At 37.4% G+C, this 18,114-nt stretch overlaps 2 protein-coding genes across 3 annotated transcripts in view; one reads left to right on the top strand and one right to left on the bottom strand.

Annotated features, from left to right (window-relative positions):
- cenpp (centromere protein P) overlaps nucleotides 1–18,114 on the top strand; it is a 76,206-nt gene that overhangs the window by 658 nt on the left and 57,434 nt on the right. For both annotated transcript variants that reach the window (XM_026347108.1, XM_026347109.1), the window contains exons 2-6: nucleotides 159–314; nucleotides 503–657; nucleotides 1,028–1,116; nucleotides 2,792–2,880; nucleotides 7,098–7,194. In XM_026347108.1, coding sequence (XP_026202893.1) covers nucleotides 160–314; nucleotides 503–657; nucleotides 1,028–1,116; nucleotides 2,792–2,880; nucleotides 7,098–7,194 — 585 coding nt within the window. In that variant the 5' untranslated portion in view covers nucleotide 159. The remainder of the gene's footprint in view (nucleotides 1–158; nucleotides 315–502; nucleotides 658–1,027; nucleotides 1,117–2,791; nucleotides 2,881–7,097; nucleotides 7,195–18,114) is intronic.
- Nucleotides 9,541–17,383, bottom strand: ogna (osteoglycin, paralog a). The gene is made up of 6 exons (XM_026347110.1): nucleotides 17,120–17,383; nucleotides 14,932–14,995; nucleotides 14,292–14,456; nucleotides 11,903–12,105; nucleotides 11,403–11,495; nucleotides 9,541–11,246 (listed from the first exon to the last, which is right to left on the bottom strand). Exons 1-6 carry the CDS (start codon nucleotides 17,273–17,275, stop codon nucleotides 11,076–11,078), a joined length of 852 nt encoding a protein of 283 aa, XP_026202895.1. The 5' UTR covers nucleotides 17,276–17,383; the 3' UTR covers nucleotides 9,541–11,075.

The following is an 18,114-nucleotide window of genomic DNA, read 5'->3' on the forward strand; positions in this document are numbered from 1 at the left end:
CCTACTGTATGTACCATCTGAGATTAATAAAGTATCTGTCTATCTGGAGGTAGGCCACAGCTGGGATTCGAACCCCAGTCTCCTACATGCAGGGCAACTACACTATCCAGCCGCTTAGCTATTCTTATTTTGAATTTTTGTGTGTGTTTGTTCTTCAGGATGGAGAAAATGAATGAACAGAACGCTGAAGAGGTGAAGGTGCTGGAGGCTCAGATTGAGAATCTTCAGGCAGAAATTGCAGAGTTGCAGCGCCAACAGCAGGACCACAATAAAGATATCACATTTCACTTCAGAGGACAAATGCAGGATGCTTTGTAAGTTTTATTTTTTGTTCTTCTTCTTCTCTCACACTGCTTTTTACATGTCAACCTGATGCATTTCATCCAATTTTATTTTTAAGTACACCCATGTGGTAAAGGGGTATGTGGAAAACTACAAATGGTGAACAATGTTGAATTATGTTGAAATATTGTGATTATGAGTCTGTCATTTATCTCCACAGGTTATATATGTGTGGACAGGGACAGGAAGAAGGGAAAGAAAAGGTGCTGGCAAGACTGAAGAAGGAGGTGGAGGAGCTAGAGGAGGATCTGAGATGGCAAACACAGATGAATGGAATCAGTCTGAGCAGCTGCACCAAAAAGACTCTACAAAGCAGTAAGAGAACCTTGCTAAATATATTCTAAATACAAAGCTGACATTTTATCAATTCAGTTGCTAATAAGTATCTGATGACTAATCCAATTATTTATTAGTTGCACTGGTAATTCTTTATATTTATAGTAGATTCTCTTTATTTTTTTCAGTGGAGGGGAGTTTTTCCTCTCCTCTGTTGCCTAAAGCTTGCTCAAATGGGATTGTTGGGGTTTCTATATCATTTTTGGTATAATTATACTCTGTAAGGTCTTGAACCTTGCTCTGTAAAGTGCCTTGACATAACTTCTGTTGTGAATTGGCGCTATGCAAATAAAATTGAATTTAATTGAATAATGTGTATATATTGGTTTGGTGTGTGTTTATACACTAGGTGGCAAAAAGCTGGTCCAGAAGATTTGTGTGTCAGGTCACTGCTCTGAGCTAATATTCCAGGTGGAGTTCCAGCTCACTGAGATCAAGGTTTGTAATTTTATTGTTAAAATAATCTTTTAAATAGAAAAAAGGCCTCCAGTCCAATTTGAAATGGCTAAATGGAGGTTTTATCTTCTCTGAACCTGTTGAAGCACCATGTTTTTATGTTCTTAAATTCTTGCTCCAGAGCTCCACTGGTAACACACAGGACGACACACACCTTTGTAGATTATGTAGTATATTGTGGCTGCTGTTGCTGTGTCAAACCAGCAGAAGGCGACATATGGCCATGTTGAGTGGTTCACTGATCAGGCATCAAGTGCACAGTTCAGATTTTAAAAGCACCTCAGACCCTAACAGTAACTGTTAGACAATGTCAGGTGGTATCAGGTGTAATCATTCCACTGACTAAATACATTTTCATGTTTGGACGCTCTTCAACATGAAAGCCCAGGCTTTGAAGTGTAAGCTTGGGATTTACGACAACTCCCACTAAGTGAAAGTTGAGAATCGAGACCTTTTACAAGGCCCCAAAAATATTCATGCAGAAGAAATATAACCAAAACTGTCTTCCAGGCGTGGAGGCGGTGTCCTTTTTGATTTTCTTTTTTATTCTAGTTCAGATATGCTTTACTTTTTGTAGTGATACGAATGACAAACATTTATATGTAGTATGTACCTTACTGTGAGAAATATACATTTTTCTACATAAACTATACATGATCTCTACATAAAAACCAGTATTAAAAATCTGATTTAAGAAATGTTTTTCAAGATTAGGAATCTAATCAGATGTTTGATTATGACTTTTAGCACTTCTGACACTTGGGCACATTTTGGTCTTCACCAAAATTTATTGAAGTTCATTACATAGCTCTACTTCCATGCCTGTTAGATATACAATTTTCCCTGTCACAGTTTAAGAAAAATTATTATTAGTCAACACTATACAGTTTATAAAGTCAATTCTAGGGAGATTATGCATGATTGCGAGTTGTTTCTTGTATGTTCAACAGTCTTCTGGTTTATATTTTAACAGCTGTTTTATTGAGCCACTCCTCCAGCAAGCCTTATCAAGTGCCATTATTTATTTTTCTGAGGTTTTAACTTGTTTTGATAATGTCATTAATTATTAAACAGAATAATTTGGATATATGGTCATTTTGTAAACACGCTGTTCTTACTCTGATGTTATAGGTTTATTAATACTTATGTTTTGTATTGCAACATAACGTAAGCTTCCAGTAATTGCATGTTTCTGGTATAGACATGATGTTATATTCAAAATTAATCATATAAATAAGTTGCACATCTCCAACTATAAACTATGCTTGTGTCAGGCCACAGTTTGTTTTACGTGGTTTTATGGATTGGAGGTGCCGGTATTTGATTATTTCCATAATTTACGAGTGCATACTAATAAATGATAGATAACAGATCAAAGAAGAATGTCTACTCTCAAAATATGACTATATCCAGATCAAGTCAGAATTCATATGGACAAATTAAGTAATTCTTCTGTCACATTTCTTTGTATCGGTCAAGATAAGTGTTTTCCCTCGCCAGTCTCATGGTGTAGCAGTAGTAAAATATACACCATTCAGCATTGACCATTTTTAGTACAAGGAACATTACAGGAGAGTAACACAGAGTTTAATAATGTTGTAACTCTAAATAAACAAACTTGCTCAACTTTTCCTTTTAAATGTTGTTTCTCCTACAGGGTGGTCAGAAATCTAAGAGAACAATCAGTGATTTGAATGTGGTGATGGATGCCAGTGACTTACAGAACCTCAGCAGCTTCCTGTCTGGGTAAGAACTAACATTGCATATTAAAGTTAAGCTGATCATAGGGAACAATTGTTGATAGCTGTTCTGACCAGCAACACTTGATGGTATAGAGAAAGGACAGTAGTATAGACATGGAAAATATGGTATAATTTGAATATGGAGATAATGGCACAAGCTTTAAGAGAGTGTTGCACCCAGCTTTGGAATCTGTGGAGAGAGGTTACTCCCACATTTTCATATCCTTGACCAATCACGGTGGTCATCTGGTCACTTATTTACGCTGTCTGCTTAGTCTAGCTCTACATATTTCATATTGGATAATATCCCTGCCACGATGAAGCGGCCTGTTTAGTTTAACTGAAGTGTTTATTAAACTGGAAGATGTCAAACTGCCGTCGTACAGCTGAACCTCATCATTCTCTCTCTGGCTGCTCTTTATTTACAAACACAGTAAAGCAAGTTATGTAAGGCAAGTTATTTCTATTCCACATTTGAAACAAAAAGGCAATTCAAAGTACAATGATTTTGAAACAACATTTAAAAACAAATGTTTTAACTTGTCAAACACAGAGGTAATTCATTAGATTCCTAATGGCTCCATCCAATTTAGGTATCCTGGCTTATTGGCACTTTCTGTAAATGGAGTGTAGCCAACTATAATAATATTAGTTACACCCTTCTGTGAAATATCAGGGTTTGATCTGATCTGTTGAGGTTTATTAACTGATGTCTGGGGCTTTAAGCTTGATTTATGCCTCTGATGTGCACCTATCTAGAAATGTAACTATGAAAGATAGTGACGCATCCACTTGGTAGCAATGCAGTATTACTATAGACTATGTTCTCCAACATCGTCTCTATTTTCTGTGTTGCAGTAATTACATCAAAAATAAAGCATGTTCACCAACTAGTGGATCCAACTCTGACATGATCTGCTCAGTTTAAGCATTAGCCACTTGTGTAGGCTACAGCATAGGCTCAGGTTCAAAGCAGTTTAATTTTTTTTTTTTTTAAAGTTTAAATAAAGCTTAACCATACTTTTTCCTACAAGGTGCTTTTTTAATAGTGCATTGGTTACACATGATATAGAATCTGTTTAACCTTAACCCTACATTTTAAACGGGTGTAAAATAATATCAAACTTTGTCCTCTATCAGATGCTCAGCTTAGAAAGTTTAGTTTCCTTTCCTTGTTGGCTGTTAAGCCAAAGATCTTTCTTCTTTTTTCTTTTTTTGCTGGTCTATTTAATGGCACTGTGCACTGTCATAAGAATGGCTATGTGGCAAAGCTAAAAGATAATGTAGTCAAGGGAGAAATTGGCTTATGACAGATATCCACTAGATTAAACATCCACTGCAAGTCTTCGTATATATATATATATATAGTAGTATTTGTTTGCTTGGTGAATACAAAGTGGAAGAAATTAGCATGCTGTGCTATAAATATAATCTGTACATTTAATTTTTGCACCATGCAGTGTCACATGTAAGCATGATCTCCTATGGAGACGGATCTGAATGTGATTTCAATCACTTCTGATTTCCATTGCTTTCAGTATTATTTGTCATTAACAAACTGCCCCAACACTTTGCACTAAATTCAAACACTAGTCAGCACTGTTGTCTTAAATCTATGGGGAACTAAATTGCCCCTCCTGCTGCCAATATTGACCTCATCATTATAATTTGTTGACTGCCAAAAGATGCAGGTGATCTCTCCCTTAGTTGTCGAATGTAGACTAAATGTTTTATGTGTACCATTTTATGTGCCCAGGTGCATTTCTTTAAACCCAGTCTGCCAGAAACTGTGCTCCGTCAGTGGCACCACAGAAAAAAAGTTTGATTTGCTCTACGTTTGAGGCCAAACCACATCTGGATTGTATGGTCCAGTCTACAGAATCTGGCAAACAACAGATGGAAAAATACTGGAGATAATGATTCAGACACACAGTTGCCTTCTCCAAGTCTGTGTAAGAGATAGAGTTAGTGTTTTACAGCCCAATCAGACTGATAATCTTTGTAAAATTAAGTTGGTTGGAATTATCGTAGATAAATACTGACACTGCTAGTTTTGTTCTTCATTTTTATTAAGAGGATACATAATGTCCACAGAGGAAAATGGGTGCTGCTTTGCACATGCATTTAATATGTGAGCTGTCGCATGAATAGCTATTGCAAGCCAGGTGTAGTTTTGTATGCATGATTTCACACAGGATCTATATGTCCTTAAGCACTCATGGTAAGTGTTCTCAATTTAACAGGTTAAAATCTGGCTTTAGGGCCGAATGACTGTCCTTATGAATGTCAATCATTAAAACGCAGTGCTATTCTTGTCATATGGAAATCAAAATCAGTCAGTCGCTGAACCATTCTGACTCCCAGCTTGAAGTTGAACAAACTCTGATCACAGACTGTTGTTTGTTTCTTGATCCAAGGCAAGCTGATAGTGTGAAGCCAAACAGAACTGAAGTCAGGACAGCAGCAGGAAATGTCAGCCAATTCTGTAACTAAAAGGGAGGCTTGCATTCAAGACAGTTGTTGCTTTATAGACATGGTAACACATGTACAGTACATATGCATGTGTTTTAATCACTGTACTAAAATGTTGTAATTCACATTCAAAGATGGCAGTGAATCTGTAAATATATTCATGCAACATGGGGGATATGGTGTCATCAAAATCCATGGACACACCCCCAAATTTTTATCAATCTACCTGTTAGATTCTGTTTTTTAATACATATTTGACTTGACTTGTAAATGGTGGAGTCAATCATTTGGTTCCAGATATGTGAATCACCCCTCATGTCTCAAATTTTGTGGTGGTGTTCTGATTACCAGTTTTTCTTGTTGGAGCAACATTTCAGCCGGTCTGAGCTTTGTAAGGTGAGATAAGGAATGGGGATAGCTTCTTCCTGTACCCAAGCCGGTGAAATATTTTCACAAATATTGCAATAAATGTAGATGAGTTAGATGCAGATGTACAGGATTTTGTAAATCCTCTTATAGAGATAATGTCTCTTTAACATATTTCTTTTAGGGATGTCATTCACATGCTGGATGTTAAGTGCTCCTAGGAACAACTACTACTGTTTCTGCCTTGACTGCAAGTTGTGTTCATGTAAGATTAGTTAGTTAGTAGATTAGGGATTATTGTGGCAAAAACAATTAAAGGGTGGCTGTTATTAAGAAATAGGTACAGTAAATAAATGTGTGTGCATATATACATACTGTAGCTTTAAGTATTGGGATCACTTTACTTTTTGCACACTTGATTTAGATTTAATTCAAAATGAATTACATTTTTGCTCGTTGCTCATCTGTCTACACTTAAAACCCATAAAAAGTTGTTTGTTTAGTTTGGTCTTTTTTCCATCATTTGCTGCAAATGATTTTACAGTTCAACACAACAATATCAAACCAGGGATCAGTCTCTCTCCCTCTGTGTTTTTGGGAGTGCTCCATTAAATGGGAGGGTGCTGCCATTTTTCCATGGAATAACAGTCGTCTGGAAACTTCACCCGGCTGCTGTCTAGCCCCAGGCCCCCATGGAAAACTCTGGAAAGCCTTTAACAGAGTATCCCAGACTCGTTCAGACAGAATGAACCAGATCAAAACAAAGATTCTTGTTTGCTTTTGCTTCTGTGTTAAACAGATAAGGTGCTTCATTCACGTAGTGAAGCACCTAATGCCCTGGGCTTTTCTCTAACACCACCAGTGGATTGAAATTTAGAGATGTTGAGTACTTTGGTTTATGACAATACAGCAAAACTAAAACTTCAGCTGCATTTTGTGTTTATTACAAATTAACAAATGATAGCTTGCTAATACACTATATAGATGCCTGTCACATATCAATATAGCAGTGTGCAAGTACAGAACAGCATTGGCTGTGCCTTTTGTTAAGACTGTATACTTATCACCAATTTCTGGCTGTTCACTATTGATGGATCACAATTGAAAGCACTCTCTAGGATTTACTCATCAACAATTCACTTTATCAGCTTTAAGGGGGACTGACCTCATAAACTGCATTTGTTTAAAGGTTTTTTTTTTTTTCTGCTCATTCGACTTCTTGTGGACAGCTGAAAGTGGAGGGGCATATGGGAAATAAGGGGGGAGATGGGGCATGACATGCTGCACAGGTGCACAGCTAGAATTGAACTGTGGACATCACAGTTATGTGGCAACTGCAGTCATCCGATTACAGCTTTAATGATGTGGGAAATGTTATTTCAGGGTGGAGGAGAGCAGGGATGTTCTTCTGTTCTTCAGGTCTCTGAGGTCTTTCTCAGACAGATGTAATGACCGACGCAGAACTTTCCAGCATTTCCAGGTAAGTGAAGACGCACACTAAAATGGACTTTGTGGTGGTTAGCTGCTTGTGTGTTGTTGACACGTGACAGATAAGCATTTGTTCCTCACAATGAATATGACTCTGAATTTAACTAGGTTGGCAATTACATCCTGTGCAAAGTACTGAAGACGTCTGATCAAATCTTTCCAAAACATGGTGGTATTTTGGCTAGATGACATTTCTTTAACTGTTTGTATGCAAGTCCATAAACATGATGTAATCTGAATTCCTTTAGTGGGGAGACCAGATGGTCCCTCACTCAGTGTGATGGCAGCCTGACCTAAAATGATAGCTTCAGGTTGGATTCAGTCTCAAACATCTGCTTACCCTGCTGCTGGGGCCTGACCCTCATCCATCAGTGGTGGAGCCTTGTTGTCTTGTCCAGCTAGAGGTCAGAGGGTCAAACCTAAAGGTCTGGATCTTTCTTGTGGCATAAAGAGGCTTCAGGTTTTACATTTAGTTAATGATTGAATGGTAGGAAATAATAAGTACAGTAGATAAAATGGATGAATGGTTATAATATTGCTTTTGTCTATATAGAGTATTTATCATTCAGACATTCAGGTGAATGTTTATAGAACCATTCAGTGACAGAGGATTGGAGGTGTGGGTTAAAGTTTGCCTGATAATTATCACTTACACTGTCTATAAATCACAGCGATTTATCTCTTTTGTCCCTAGAAGTGGACACCCAGGTGAGATGACTCCAAAGGCACAACATGGAATTTTAAAGAATCACTAAGCATGTTGCTCACATAATTTTTCATGGCATAAATCTAACATTGTCTAAAAAAAAAAAAAACATGACAACTAGTTTCTTTCAAAATGTAGTATCACCCTCAACCTCTGTGTGTGGGTCTTCTTCTGGTGCCCCATTTAGGAATATTGCTTTAAAGTTAAAAGATGGTTCCCAGCTATGTGTCCTCTACAGTGACACACTGAACCCTCTAAAAAAGAGCACTTTATACAGAGGCTCGGGGTTTGTAAACGGCATATATTCAGGCTGATCAAAGAGTAAAAATAAAGGTTTTTACTCAGTGTGAATTAGTGAGAGCATTGTAAATATAAAGGTGGGATTTTATTGAAGATGTAGCAGCAAAATGTCTAAGTAAGTAAATTGCAGATGCAATATGGAACCTATTCTCATGTTTACTTGGAGAATGTAAAGTTCTGCCAAGTTGGCTGGGCTGAAGGAAGATTAACCCACATTTTCCATACTTGCCTGTGAGCTTCAAACTCTTATTTTGCTTTACTTGCCTTTTCTTCAGTGTTATTATGGAAAAATGTATTTCCCCATTGTAACTGTTCTGCTGTAATATGGGTAGTACCGTCTATGCTGATTTTTTTTTTTTTTTTTTTTTTTAATGCTTTAATGAAGGACACAAACATATATGTAGATGAGTAAACAAACAAAAATATGTAGCAAATTCTTTATATACAGTCCAGGACAGGAATCTTAACAACGTTGTTGCTAGCAGACCACAGAAACAGACAAATAAGCCTGTCAACACCGGACTAAACAACTGCAGATGATGGTTGGCTACATACCAGTTACAAACCACAGACATTTACAACCATGTGCCCAGTCACCGATTGCCATTTCTTCATTGTGGACATATTTGTGTTAAACATCTCTGCAAACAGTCATAAATGTGCACAGACTCTTCTGTCAGCCATGGTGAATCTTGTAATGTAGTTGTTTTTGCCATACTTGCTTGCCATGCAGTATTGCTTTAAGATGACAAGATCCATTGATCAACCCAGCACTTTGCAGGGACCTACATCTTGCTGATTTTTATCTCAAGTATCAAGTATAGCAGTTCATTTTTCAGGTGTATCATGGATATGGTGACTACACTTAAACTGAATGTAGATCTTTAGATCTTTAACACAGATGGAGGGCATGCTTGTAGGCTCCATTGCCACCTAGCAGCTAATGTGCATCTCTTAAAAATAAGTACACTTCTGGGTTCCAGGCATAATATATACATTATCCAGCTTGTCTGAAAAGTCTGTGTTTTCTCGTACAAATCAGATAGTTAAAGCATGATCAAGCCTGTTTGTTGTGGTAGTGAGGTTGGTAGTGTTACTCACAGGTGAAATTGAAAGTTAAAATATAAATCATAACCTTTGCTTGACCCTTCTGAAACAGATTAACATCTTTCCATGACCACAGGATGTGTCTTTCGACATAGTTGTTAGACGTTAGGATTAAATAATGAAAAATAATGATACATGCAGAAACTGTCCTATCTTATCATTAGTCTAACAAGTAAACAGTCTTCTGTATATGTGATGCACACTCCAACAATGATTCCAAATCAGTTTAATTAAAAAATGTAACTTTATTAAAATATTCATAAACATAGCAATGGTACATACACCTCTCCCTGTACACCACTATCTTATTCACATCAGTAATAATTTCAAAAGTAAGTTTTTATTAGTGGAACGGAAACGTTAGGGACACAAGCAAGACATTTTAAAAGCATTCAAAAGAGTAAATTTCACATTACTATAGTTTATAGCTACATTGTCCCCCAAGTCACTTTGACTGGTGTCTATAAATATGTTAAGTCACTTAAGAAAGCCTGAAGCTGGACAAGTCTACATGACCATTGTCCTTTTACAGAGGCATTAGTACTATAGTAATTAAAGGCAAACTTAATTCACATAACCCAGAGTGTTTTATTCATGTCTAGAACACTTGGTGAGAAGTATTTACAGACTGTTGCTGCTGGCATTTCAAGACAATCTAATGTTTATCAGCTGTCTGATGCAGCTGGGATTAATAGTCTGACAAGAAATAGAACTCAAAGCAACAAAGAAATTATGTAACAAGACACGCTAATAATGCTCACAGGGTATTCTCCTGTTTTCTGAAAGTGCTGTTTTGGGAAAAAAGTTCAACTGTCATGTGACGAAGAAAAAGAAAAAGACTAAATATCAGCATGCAAGTATCAAGTATCGCTTTCATATGAAATGCTTTGAAAGATAGATTTTCTCTCCTACTGTCCTTAAGACAATTAAGCCTACGGCAAAAATACTTTTACCCAAAAACATCTATCTGCCCTAATGTCAGTTATTGCAGTGATGGCTGTCCAAAACAATTGCCAGTTGACCCACAATGAGCAAGGTGAAAGGCTCATTTTGTACAAATTCTACTTAGTGTGGTTTTCTAAAATGTTTTGTTGTTAATTTAATAAATGGCCAATCTTTAGATCTTTAGAATTAGACTTTTTATGGTGCAGCCGAAATAATTTTTTCTGTAGCTTGTAAATACTAATACCAACAAAAGGCGTCCATTTTTAAAACTTATTTTAACTAAGAGTGTGAAAACATTGGCTTGTTGCGTTTTAAGCTTATAGGTACAGGTAGTTATAGCAAGCCTCTTGGCTTGTGGCTGCAGGCACGTGTTGGTTCTGTGTCACAAGCAGTATGTCTGGTTTCATTTAGGCAGTGCAACGTCAGGTCAAAATGAAACAATAAACCGAACTGTCATAGTAAAGGTGTTGACGCTTCTCCACTTATTCAAGGGGTTATGTCAGTTCTACTGGCATTCAGAAGATACTTAATCTGTCATATCTTCAGGGATCTCCAGGATGTGGACAGAAAAATTTTTTACTCCACCAGATAATAAACTAAAGAAGACTAAAGTGTAGAAACTCCTTCAGCTCTACACCTTCAGTAGAGTGAATGGTTTCATTTCGACCTGACAACACAGGTTTTATGTAGGTTGGCTGAAGTAAGTTCATTGACACCTTTATCCCCATCATGGGACCAGTGCCCAAAAACCCACTGTATTGTGGCAAAAACTACTCCATCAGTAACAAAGGGGCTACAGTAAAGTCTCTTTCTCTTCAGCGGTAACGCCCAGAAGGCAGTACCTTCATACAGGTGAAGCTGTCGGGGTACTTGGACAATACTGCAGGGTTTCCGTCCAGGCGGACTTCATTGAGGCTTAGTCGTAGGTAGTAGGTGCTATTGGACTTGCAGAAGGTGTCTTTGTTGACATCAGTAATGTTGTTGTTCTGGAGGAAATGTTGATAATATAACGGAATAAATTTAGCTGGTATAATAAAACTACCCACGATTCAGTAAAACATGTTCTGTAATCTTTATTTAAATCTCATTAGAATAGAAAATTATTAATATTAATTCATGTTCCACTAATTTGTTTTACAAACCTGTAGATGTAAGATCCGAACACTCTCTGGGATGTGTGGAACAGCTTCCAGCTGGTTGTTGGCCAAGAAAAGGTTGACCAGCTTGGTCAGTTTCTGTTTGGGGGAAAAATTCACAGTTGTTCTTAGTTTCCCAATAACTTTGTTGTAAATTAAGATATACTTACACATATATACAGCCTACTTGACTCTAATGCTTGTATTGTTTGAATTGGGTATTCTTCTGGGATAACAAAGAAGAATCTGGTATCTGTTCTATTTTTTTTTTTTTTTTTTTTCTAGGAGTGGGATGACAACACTGATATTAGTGAAGATGTTCTTTGTACAAAGACCAAACGCAGGGAATCAGTGGGAATAATGTCAGTGTTTTCATCTCACTCTCAGAAAGAGAAAAATGTACAAAGACCAAACTCTTTGGTCATGGATCAAATTTGGCAACCCACATTATTTTTTAAATTGAGGCATTACTAATTGAAAATGTTTAGATAGTTTATGGTGTTTACCTTGAAAGCATTGGCTTTAACACCCTTGGTTTTGAGAAGGTTGTGGTTGGCGTTGAAGGATGTGAGTTTGGCAGGTAGCATAGGAAGTTTTACCAGTCTGTTCTCAGCCAAAGATAATTCCTCCAGCATCGTTAGCTTAGAGAATGTTCCGTCTTCAATCTCTGAGATCATGTTCCCTGTCAGGTCAATCCTCTTAAGAGTTACTGTTGACAGATGGGGGAAAAAATGTGTTAAAGTTGTAGCTATTTTGGATGTCTTACTGTTACTGTTGTGACACTTTATCAATTTTGTATTAAAGTCTTTACATTTCATTGATGTTGCATACATTTATTACTTTTGGTCTGTTTGGTCAGTAATTGTATCACCTGCAGGTGACAGCCACATTACTGCAGACACCTCTCAAAGTCATTCTCCAATATTATAGTTCTCTCCAGACAACAGTTTAGCACAAATATTTCTAACAATGTAGTACTAGTTAAAGACCAAAACACATATCAGATAATCAGCTCAAGTGTTTAACTGTGAAAAAATCAAGTCAGGGTTTCCCACTGTGTTTCCTGTTTATCAGACTTTGACTGATTAGGCCAACTTGTTCCTAAGAACTTTATCCTTATTCATCAAGTACAAAGTTAACACTATGTTACACGCTGCTAAACTAAAGTATGACAGTGCCATCATAATCAAGTAATGCTAAATATTGTGTGATACCATTATTTGATGTTTTTATTAGTGTAACTCCTCAACCACAGGAACAATTAAATGGTCTGTGTTGTCCAGGAACTGTAGCAAGCAACAAGAAAGTGAACTGTCAGTTAACACTCACGTGACAGAAATTGAATCTCTATAGTCTAATTAATTGGGTTTTAAGTTCCAAAATAATCAAAAGTATAAACACTGGAATGTTTTTTTGGAATAATCATCTGGTCGAGGAAGTTGAGACATCCTTTTGACATTAACAAGATCAACAAAAGCTATAGAAATCAGGAGTTGGCAAACCTCCAACATTTTAAGTTTGCTATTTCCATTCGCCAATGTGAACCATGACATACAAAAGGAGGATCTCAGAAGACATCCATCAGTAACTGTTGATTTTGCATGACACCAAAAAGGGTTACAAAATAATCTCAAAGCGATGAAATATTCATCAGTCCACTAAGGCGGAACAGAGGCTATTTTCTGCAGCTGCTACATTCCCTAAAACTGGGCAACCTGCTAGGAGGACCTTGGACCTTGTTAATGTCTCTGTTTATGAACTTGTCATGCCAATAGTTGTGTCAAATGTAGAGCACCACAAATGAGCTATGCCTGAGTTAACACATAGCACTATGTATGATGTAAAGAGGGAACTGCATACCAACATGAAAACATCAACCCAAATGCAAATTAAATTAGAGGGAGCATAATGACTTTGGAGTCTTTGCTGGCTCTAAGTCTGGGCAGCTTGCCTTTGCAGAGGGGAAAATGAATTCCCAAATTTATCAAGCTATCTAACAGGATGTCATGTTAGACTTTGTATCAACTGAGGCTCAGAAGAAGTTAGGTGTTTTTTTGCTTGTTTGTTTTTTTAGTAGTAGTTCAATACTGTGTAATGGATGTAAGAGAAATATTCATACCAGACATCCTAAGAATACAGCTGAGTTGAAGTAGTTCTGTGAAGAAGAGTTCCTCCTGAACACTGAGCAAGTTTGATCTCCGAACACAGGAAGTGCTTGTTTGAGGATATTGATGCCAGTTAAGACAACCATCTAGAATATAAGTCATGGCAACTGGACTTCTCTCTTGTTAGGTCGAAACAGTTACTGCTCATCCAAGTAGCTTCTTCAATCTGACGCAAATAAACCACAGATTTATCCTAAAGATAAATAAGATTGGCAATGTTGTACCACCTGACTTCTCGAATATGTGGTTCTAAAGAGGTGTGAGAGGACTTATCACTGTTTTAAGTGGAAAATCCTGCCCTCAGCAGAAGGGGAGGTCTCAGACACAATCTGTATTCAATTTATTTTGCTGCTCTTTCATCCATCCCCAGAAAAATTAAATTACTCTTTTTTGGGGGGGATAGGAAGGAATGTGGAAGTTGTTGGAGTCTTAACAATTGCCTTCTACTTTCACTCTTTCTGTTGTTCACCTACCCAGCCTATTCATGTCAAGTGAGCAGTAAAATCACCCTGCAATAGATTCAGAATGAAGAAGTTGCTTTGCTAATTTGGGAAACAATTCAACCTAACAAGAAAAAAAGTCTAATTGCTTTGGGCAAACTTACCTCAATTACTTAATCTTTAGCACTGTTAATGTTAAAAGGCAGTGTTAAATAATGAAATTAATTGAAAGATTATAATTCAGTGTGTTTATGTGAACGTGTTGGAAAATTTGGATTTTTCAGACTTACCTATGTCACCAAAATCTTTAGCAGCAAGCTTTTTGATCTTGTTGAAGCGAGCATACAGGTAGGCTGTCTCTTTTGGCAGAGTGGGAACAGTAGTCATGTCTGGACTGACCTCCTCACAGTACACAGAGCCACTCAGACACACACACAGCAGGCAGGTGGGCAGGTCTGCAACACAGTCACCACAAGAACATCAACCCTTTTTGACAATAATCGTCTATGGCCTTGCTTATGCAAGTCTTTTCTGTACTCTCAGAAGTGCACCATTACCAACCAAGAATTGATCTAACTCAACAATTGAAATACATTCAATCTATTATCACATAAGACATGCAAAGTAGTGAATTCTTTGAAACATTCTATATATAGATTATATTATAGATATTATGAACCACATTGATTTGTAGTTATATGCTTTTTTTGTTCAGAGGTAATTACCCAAACTAAAGGAACTGTTGTGTAAAGTGAACTAACCTTCGTCTTTGTTTAACTTTCCTAGACCTTCAGACTATGGGAATATTGCATCTCAAAGCCACTCAAAATAATTGGCCAACAGACTTTCCCAATCACATCAGTCAGCACCTGGTTAGCATCTAACTAGTCCTGGTGCTAATCAGGTGCTGACTAGGTAAACAGGTCTTACCAATGGCAGCTGCTCCATCTGGAATTGGACTTTCATCAGGTTCATCAGCAGGAGGCAGCGCCCTCTACAGGAGAAAACATGGCCTGTTCAGACTTACAATCGTTTGCTACACTAGCATAAGTGTAAAAGGAACATAGAAGGTAGTTATTTAAATTTAGAAGACAGATGGTCAGCTGTGATGTAACAATTGACAGCTTTCTTTAATTTTTACTGTCATTAATTCATTGTAAACAGCATAATACAAGACTCTTTGTTGGTGACATGTTGGTGATATCACTTAATCCTCGGTTTTCACAACCTCCAAGTGAACAGTGGAAATATATGGTTCATGTTACAACGTCATCTAGTACAGATGTGTGTTTGGATGTGTTTGCTCTTGGATGTGGCTTCTGCAGCATTTTAGCATGGTTTTCTATGTTGCTTTGGCAAGAGTCTTGCTTCTTGGGCCTCACTGTGCCATCTCAATGGTCTGCTTGAAATTAATGAGGAGGTTGTGGTTTGTGACACAATTCTGCTGTCAGTATGAAAACAAGCTCTGTTCAGCCCCCTAATCCACAATTTAACATTGCTTTCCAGGATATGTTCACTAGATATATTGGTAGAGCTCTCTATAGCAGTTCACATCATTTTATGCAGTTGGCCTGCGGTTTCCAACTCCCCACAACCTCACATCTGGCAGTGGGCATGATTTTAGTTATTGATGAGCTGCAATTTTTTATTTATTTATTTATTTTTTGTGGTAATGGTGTTTTTATTTCTGTAGTTTTCTCCTGAGTTGCTGTCTTTAGGGTGCTGTGGCAGATATCTGCACATACCTGGAAGTGTTTTGTAATGACTGGGTTGTGTAAAAACTAGTACTGAAAAGCAGGTTGGTTTGTGCATTCATACTCCCAGACCATTGGAGCTTATTAAATTTTGGAGGTTCTCCTAAACTCTATCATTCAGTGTGAGTATTTTTGGGTTCCTGGAACCTTTGAAGTTTTTGTGCTGGTATAACTCAGACTGATATTAGTATATTAGTAACTGACACTCATGAATTTGAATGTTTGAATTTTTTTAAACATCCAAACAGCAGGAGAAGCGAAAATTCTCCACCAACGAAGCAACTACTAATGAAAGCTGGAATTCTACATCAACATTGGTCAAGTAGCTTATCTCCCATTATAAAATGCTTTATTTAGTTCTCTTCAGTGACCATAACCAATCCAAGTATTGCTAAGCAATACCAGCCAGAGCCTGCTGTCGACTGTCCCTCAAACAAATCAAAGGCAAGAGGCAAAACTGATTTTAAAATCAACCTAATAAAGCTAACTGTTTATACCCAACTGCTGCTATAGTTAAAGGTTGTGATGGCTCTAGCATGGAGTGAGTCATCTATGAAAAACACCTGGTCCCAAAAAACGTTTTTACTCATTAAAACTTGAATTAATATTTTATAATATGACATTTAATAGCCTTATTCTTTCATATATAGCTGCTTCTTTCATTATCTAGATTGTGTGTTTGCTTTTCACTTGCTACAAGTGATTGCCAAAGGAAAAACTAGACCATGTGGTTTTGGTTGATTCAGATATTTCTTGAACGGGTTAGTGTGGTTAGTTGAGGGTGAGTGTGGTCAATTCATGGTTTGGTTTGTCTGGCATAAGAAGTTAGACACAGCATGGTGTATATTTTGAAAATTTGTGTTGATTGAATTACAACTTAATAGAGGAGGGGTAACATATTCTCAGAAGTACAGCAGCTCATCATGGATTATGGAATATCTAACTACTAAGTATTGCCTAGTCTCTCCTGGTATTAATTAGAAAAGTCTTATCCTATCCATATCTCATCCTTTTAGCAGAATTATCTCTTAAAAGAGTAAACTTATCTGGTTTCACTAAAGTCTTGGCAATGTGTCTGTGTTCATATCTATCCTCTTTTATTCTTATTCCATTTACATCATGTTTTATTAGTGTTTAGACATTTCATCATCATCATCATCTTTATCACCTCAATAAATTACTTTGACTTATTGTGTGAAAGTGACAGTTACAACTGTTAAAATGGTCTCTTGGCATTACGTTTGCGGTAAACAGCATTAGCAAATAACTGTTCAAAATTTTTTAGTTGAAATGTATGCATTTGTCAGAGTTATTAAATAGAACATATTGGCTAAGAAGTGTGATGTAAATAACAAAGTTCTTACCCTAGCCCTCTTTGATTTTAAATTGTCACTGAAGTATCCGTTCAGCTCCCTGCCAGGTAGAGATCCTGGTATCAGCTGTGAGTTCTGGTCAAACCTCCTGGCCAAGGCTGCTGTGAGCCATGGCACGAGGATACAGGTGAATAAAAGAGCTTTCATGCTGTCCAAAGCAGTTGACACCAACACACCAGCTCGCTAAAAGCCTGAGTTTGGGTCAGCAGCTGCTCACAGCTACGAGCCCCTGTTGGGATGTGTCAAGTGACTGTATTTAAAGGCTGAACCAGTAGCTTCCAGCAGACTCTTAAAGCAGAGTTTATAGAGCAGAGCACTTAACCATTCCCTGACCACCCACCATCCATCTGCTGTGTGTGAGAGAGAGAGAGAGACAGAGGCACAGACAGGATGTACAGAAAGCACCAGAGACACGAAAAAGAGGCACACATGGAAAAGACGGTCAAAGAGAGACTCAAGTGTTTTTTTTTTTTCTTCCACTTAAATGTCCCTTAAATTTGTGCAGAAAAAAAAACGTCGAGCAAAAACTGCAGAGAAAGCAGAAAATGTGAAAGTTGACAACCACACCGTGAGTGTGTTTTGTCAGGAGGAAGGTTTGTGGTCTCTGCCCGGCCGCTCAGTAATGACTTGTAATAGCCAACCTATCTTTCATTAGGCTGAATGGGAGTTTTTTTTTTTTCTTCTACGTTCTACGTTCAGAGTGACTGATGTTTCACATTAAGGCTGATTTTTAAATCATTAAACAATAAACCTTTCTCAGCTTAAACGAATACAGCACAACTAAATGTAACAGGCATAGTTATGAAGACAAAATGTAAGTGCAGAGACTGTTGTAATCTAATTTGCATGGTTTCATGGTTCCCAAGGGTCAGTGTAAAGACCTGGTGTTTTCATCAGGTCTAATAGAATTTTCATAAGGGAGGTATTCAGCTGCAGCAGATCAATTGAGTGTGTGTGTTTTGTTTTTTTGTTGTTGTTGTTGTTGT

Source organism: Anabas testudineus, chromosome 5 (genome assembly GCF_900324465.2).
Source record: "Anabas testudineus chromosome 5, fAnaTes1.2, whole genome shotgun sequence".
NCBI lineage: Eukaryota > Metazoa > Chordata > Actinopteri > Anabantiformes > Anabantidae > Anabas > Anabas testudineus.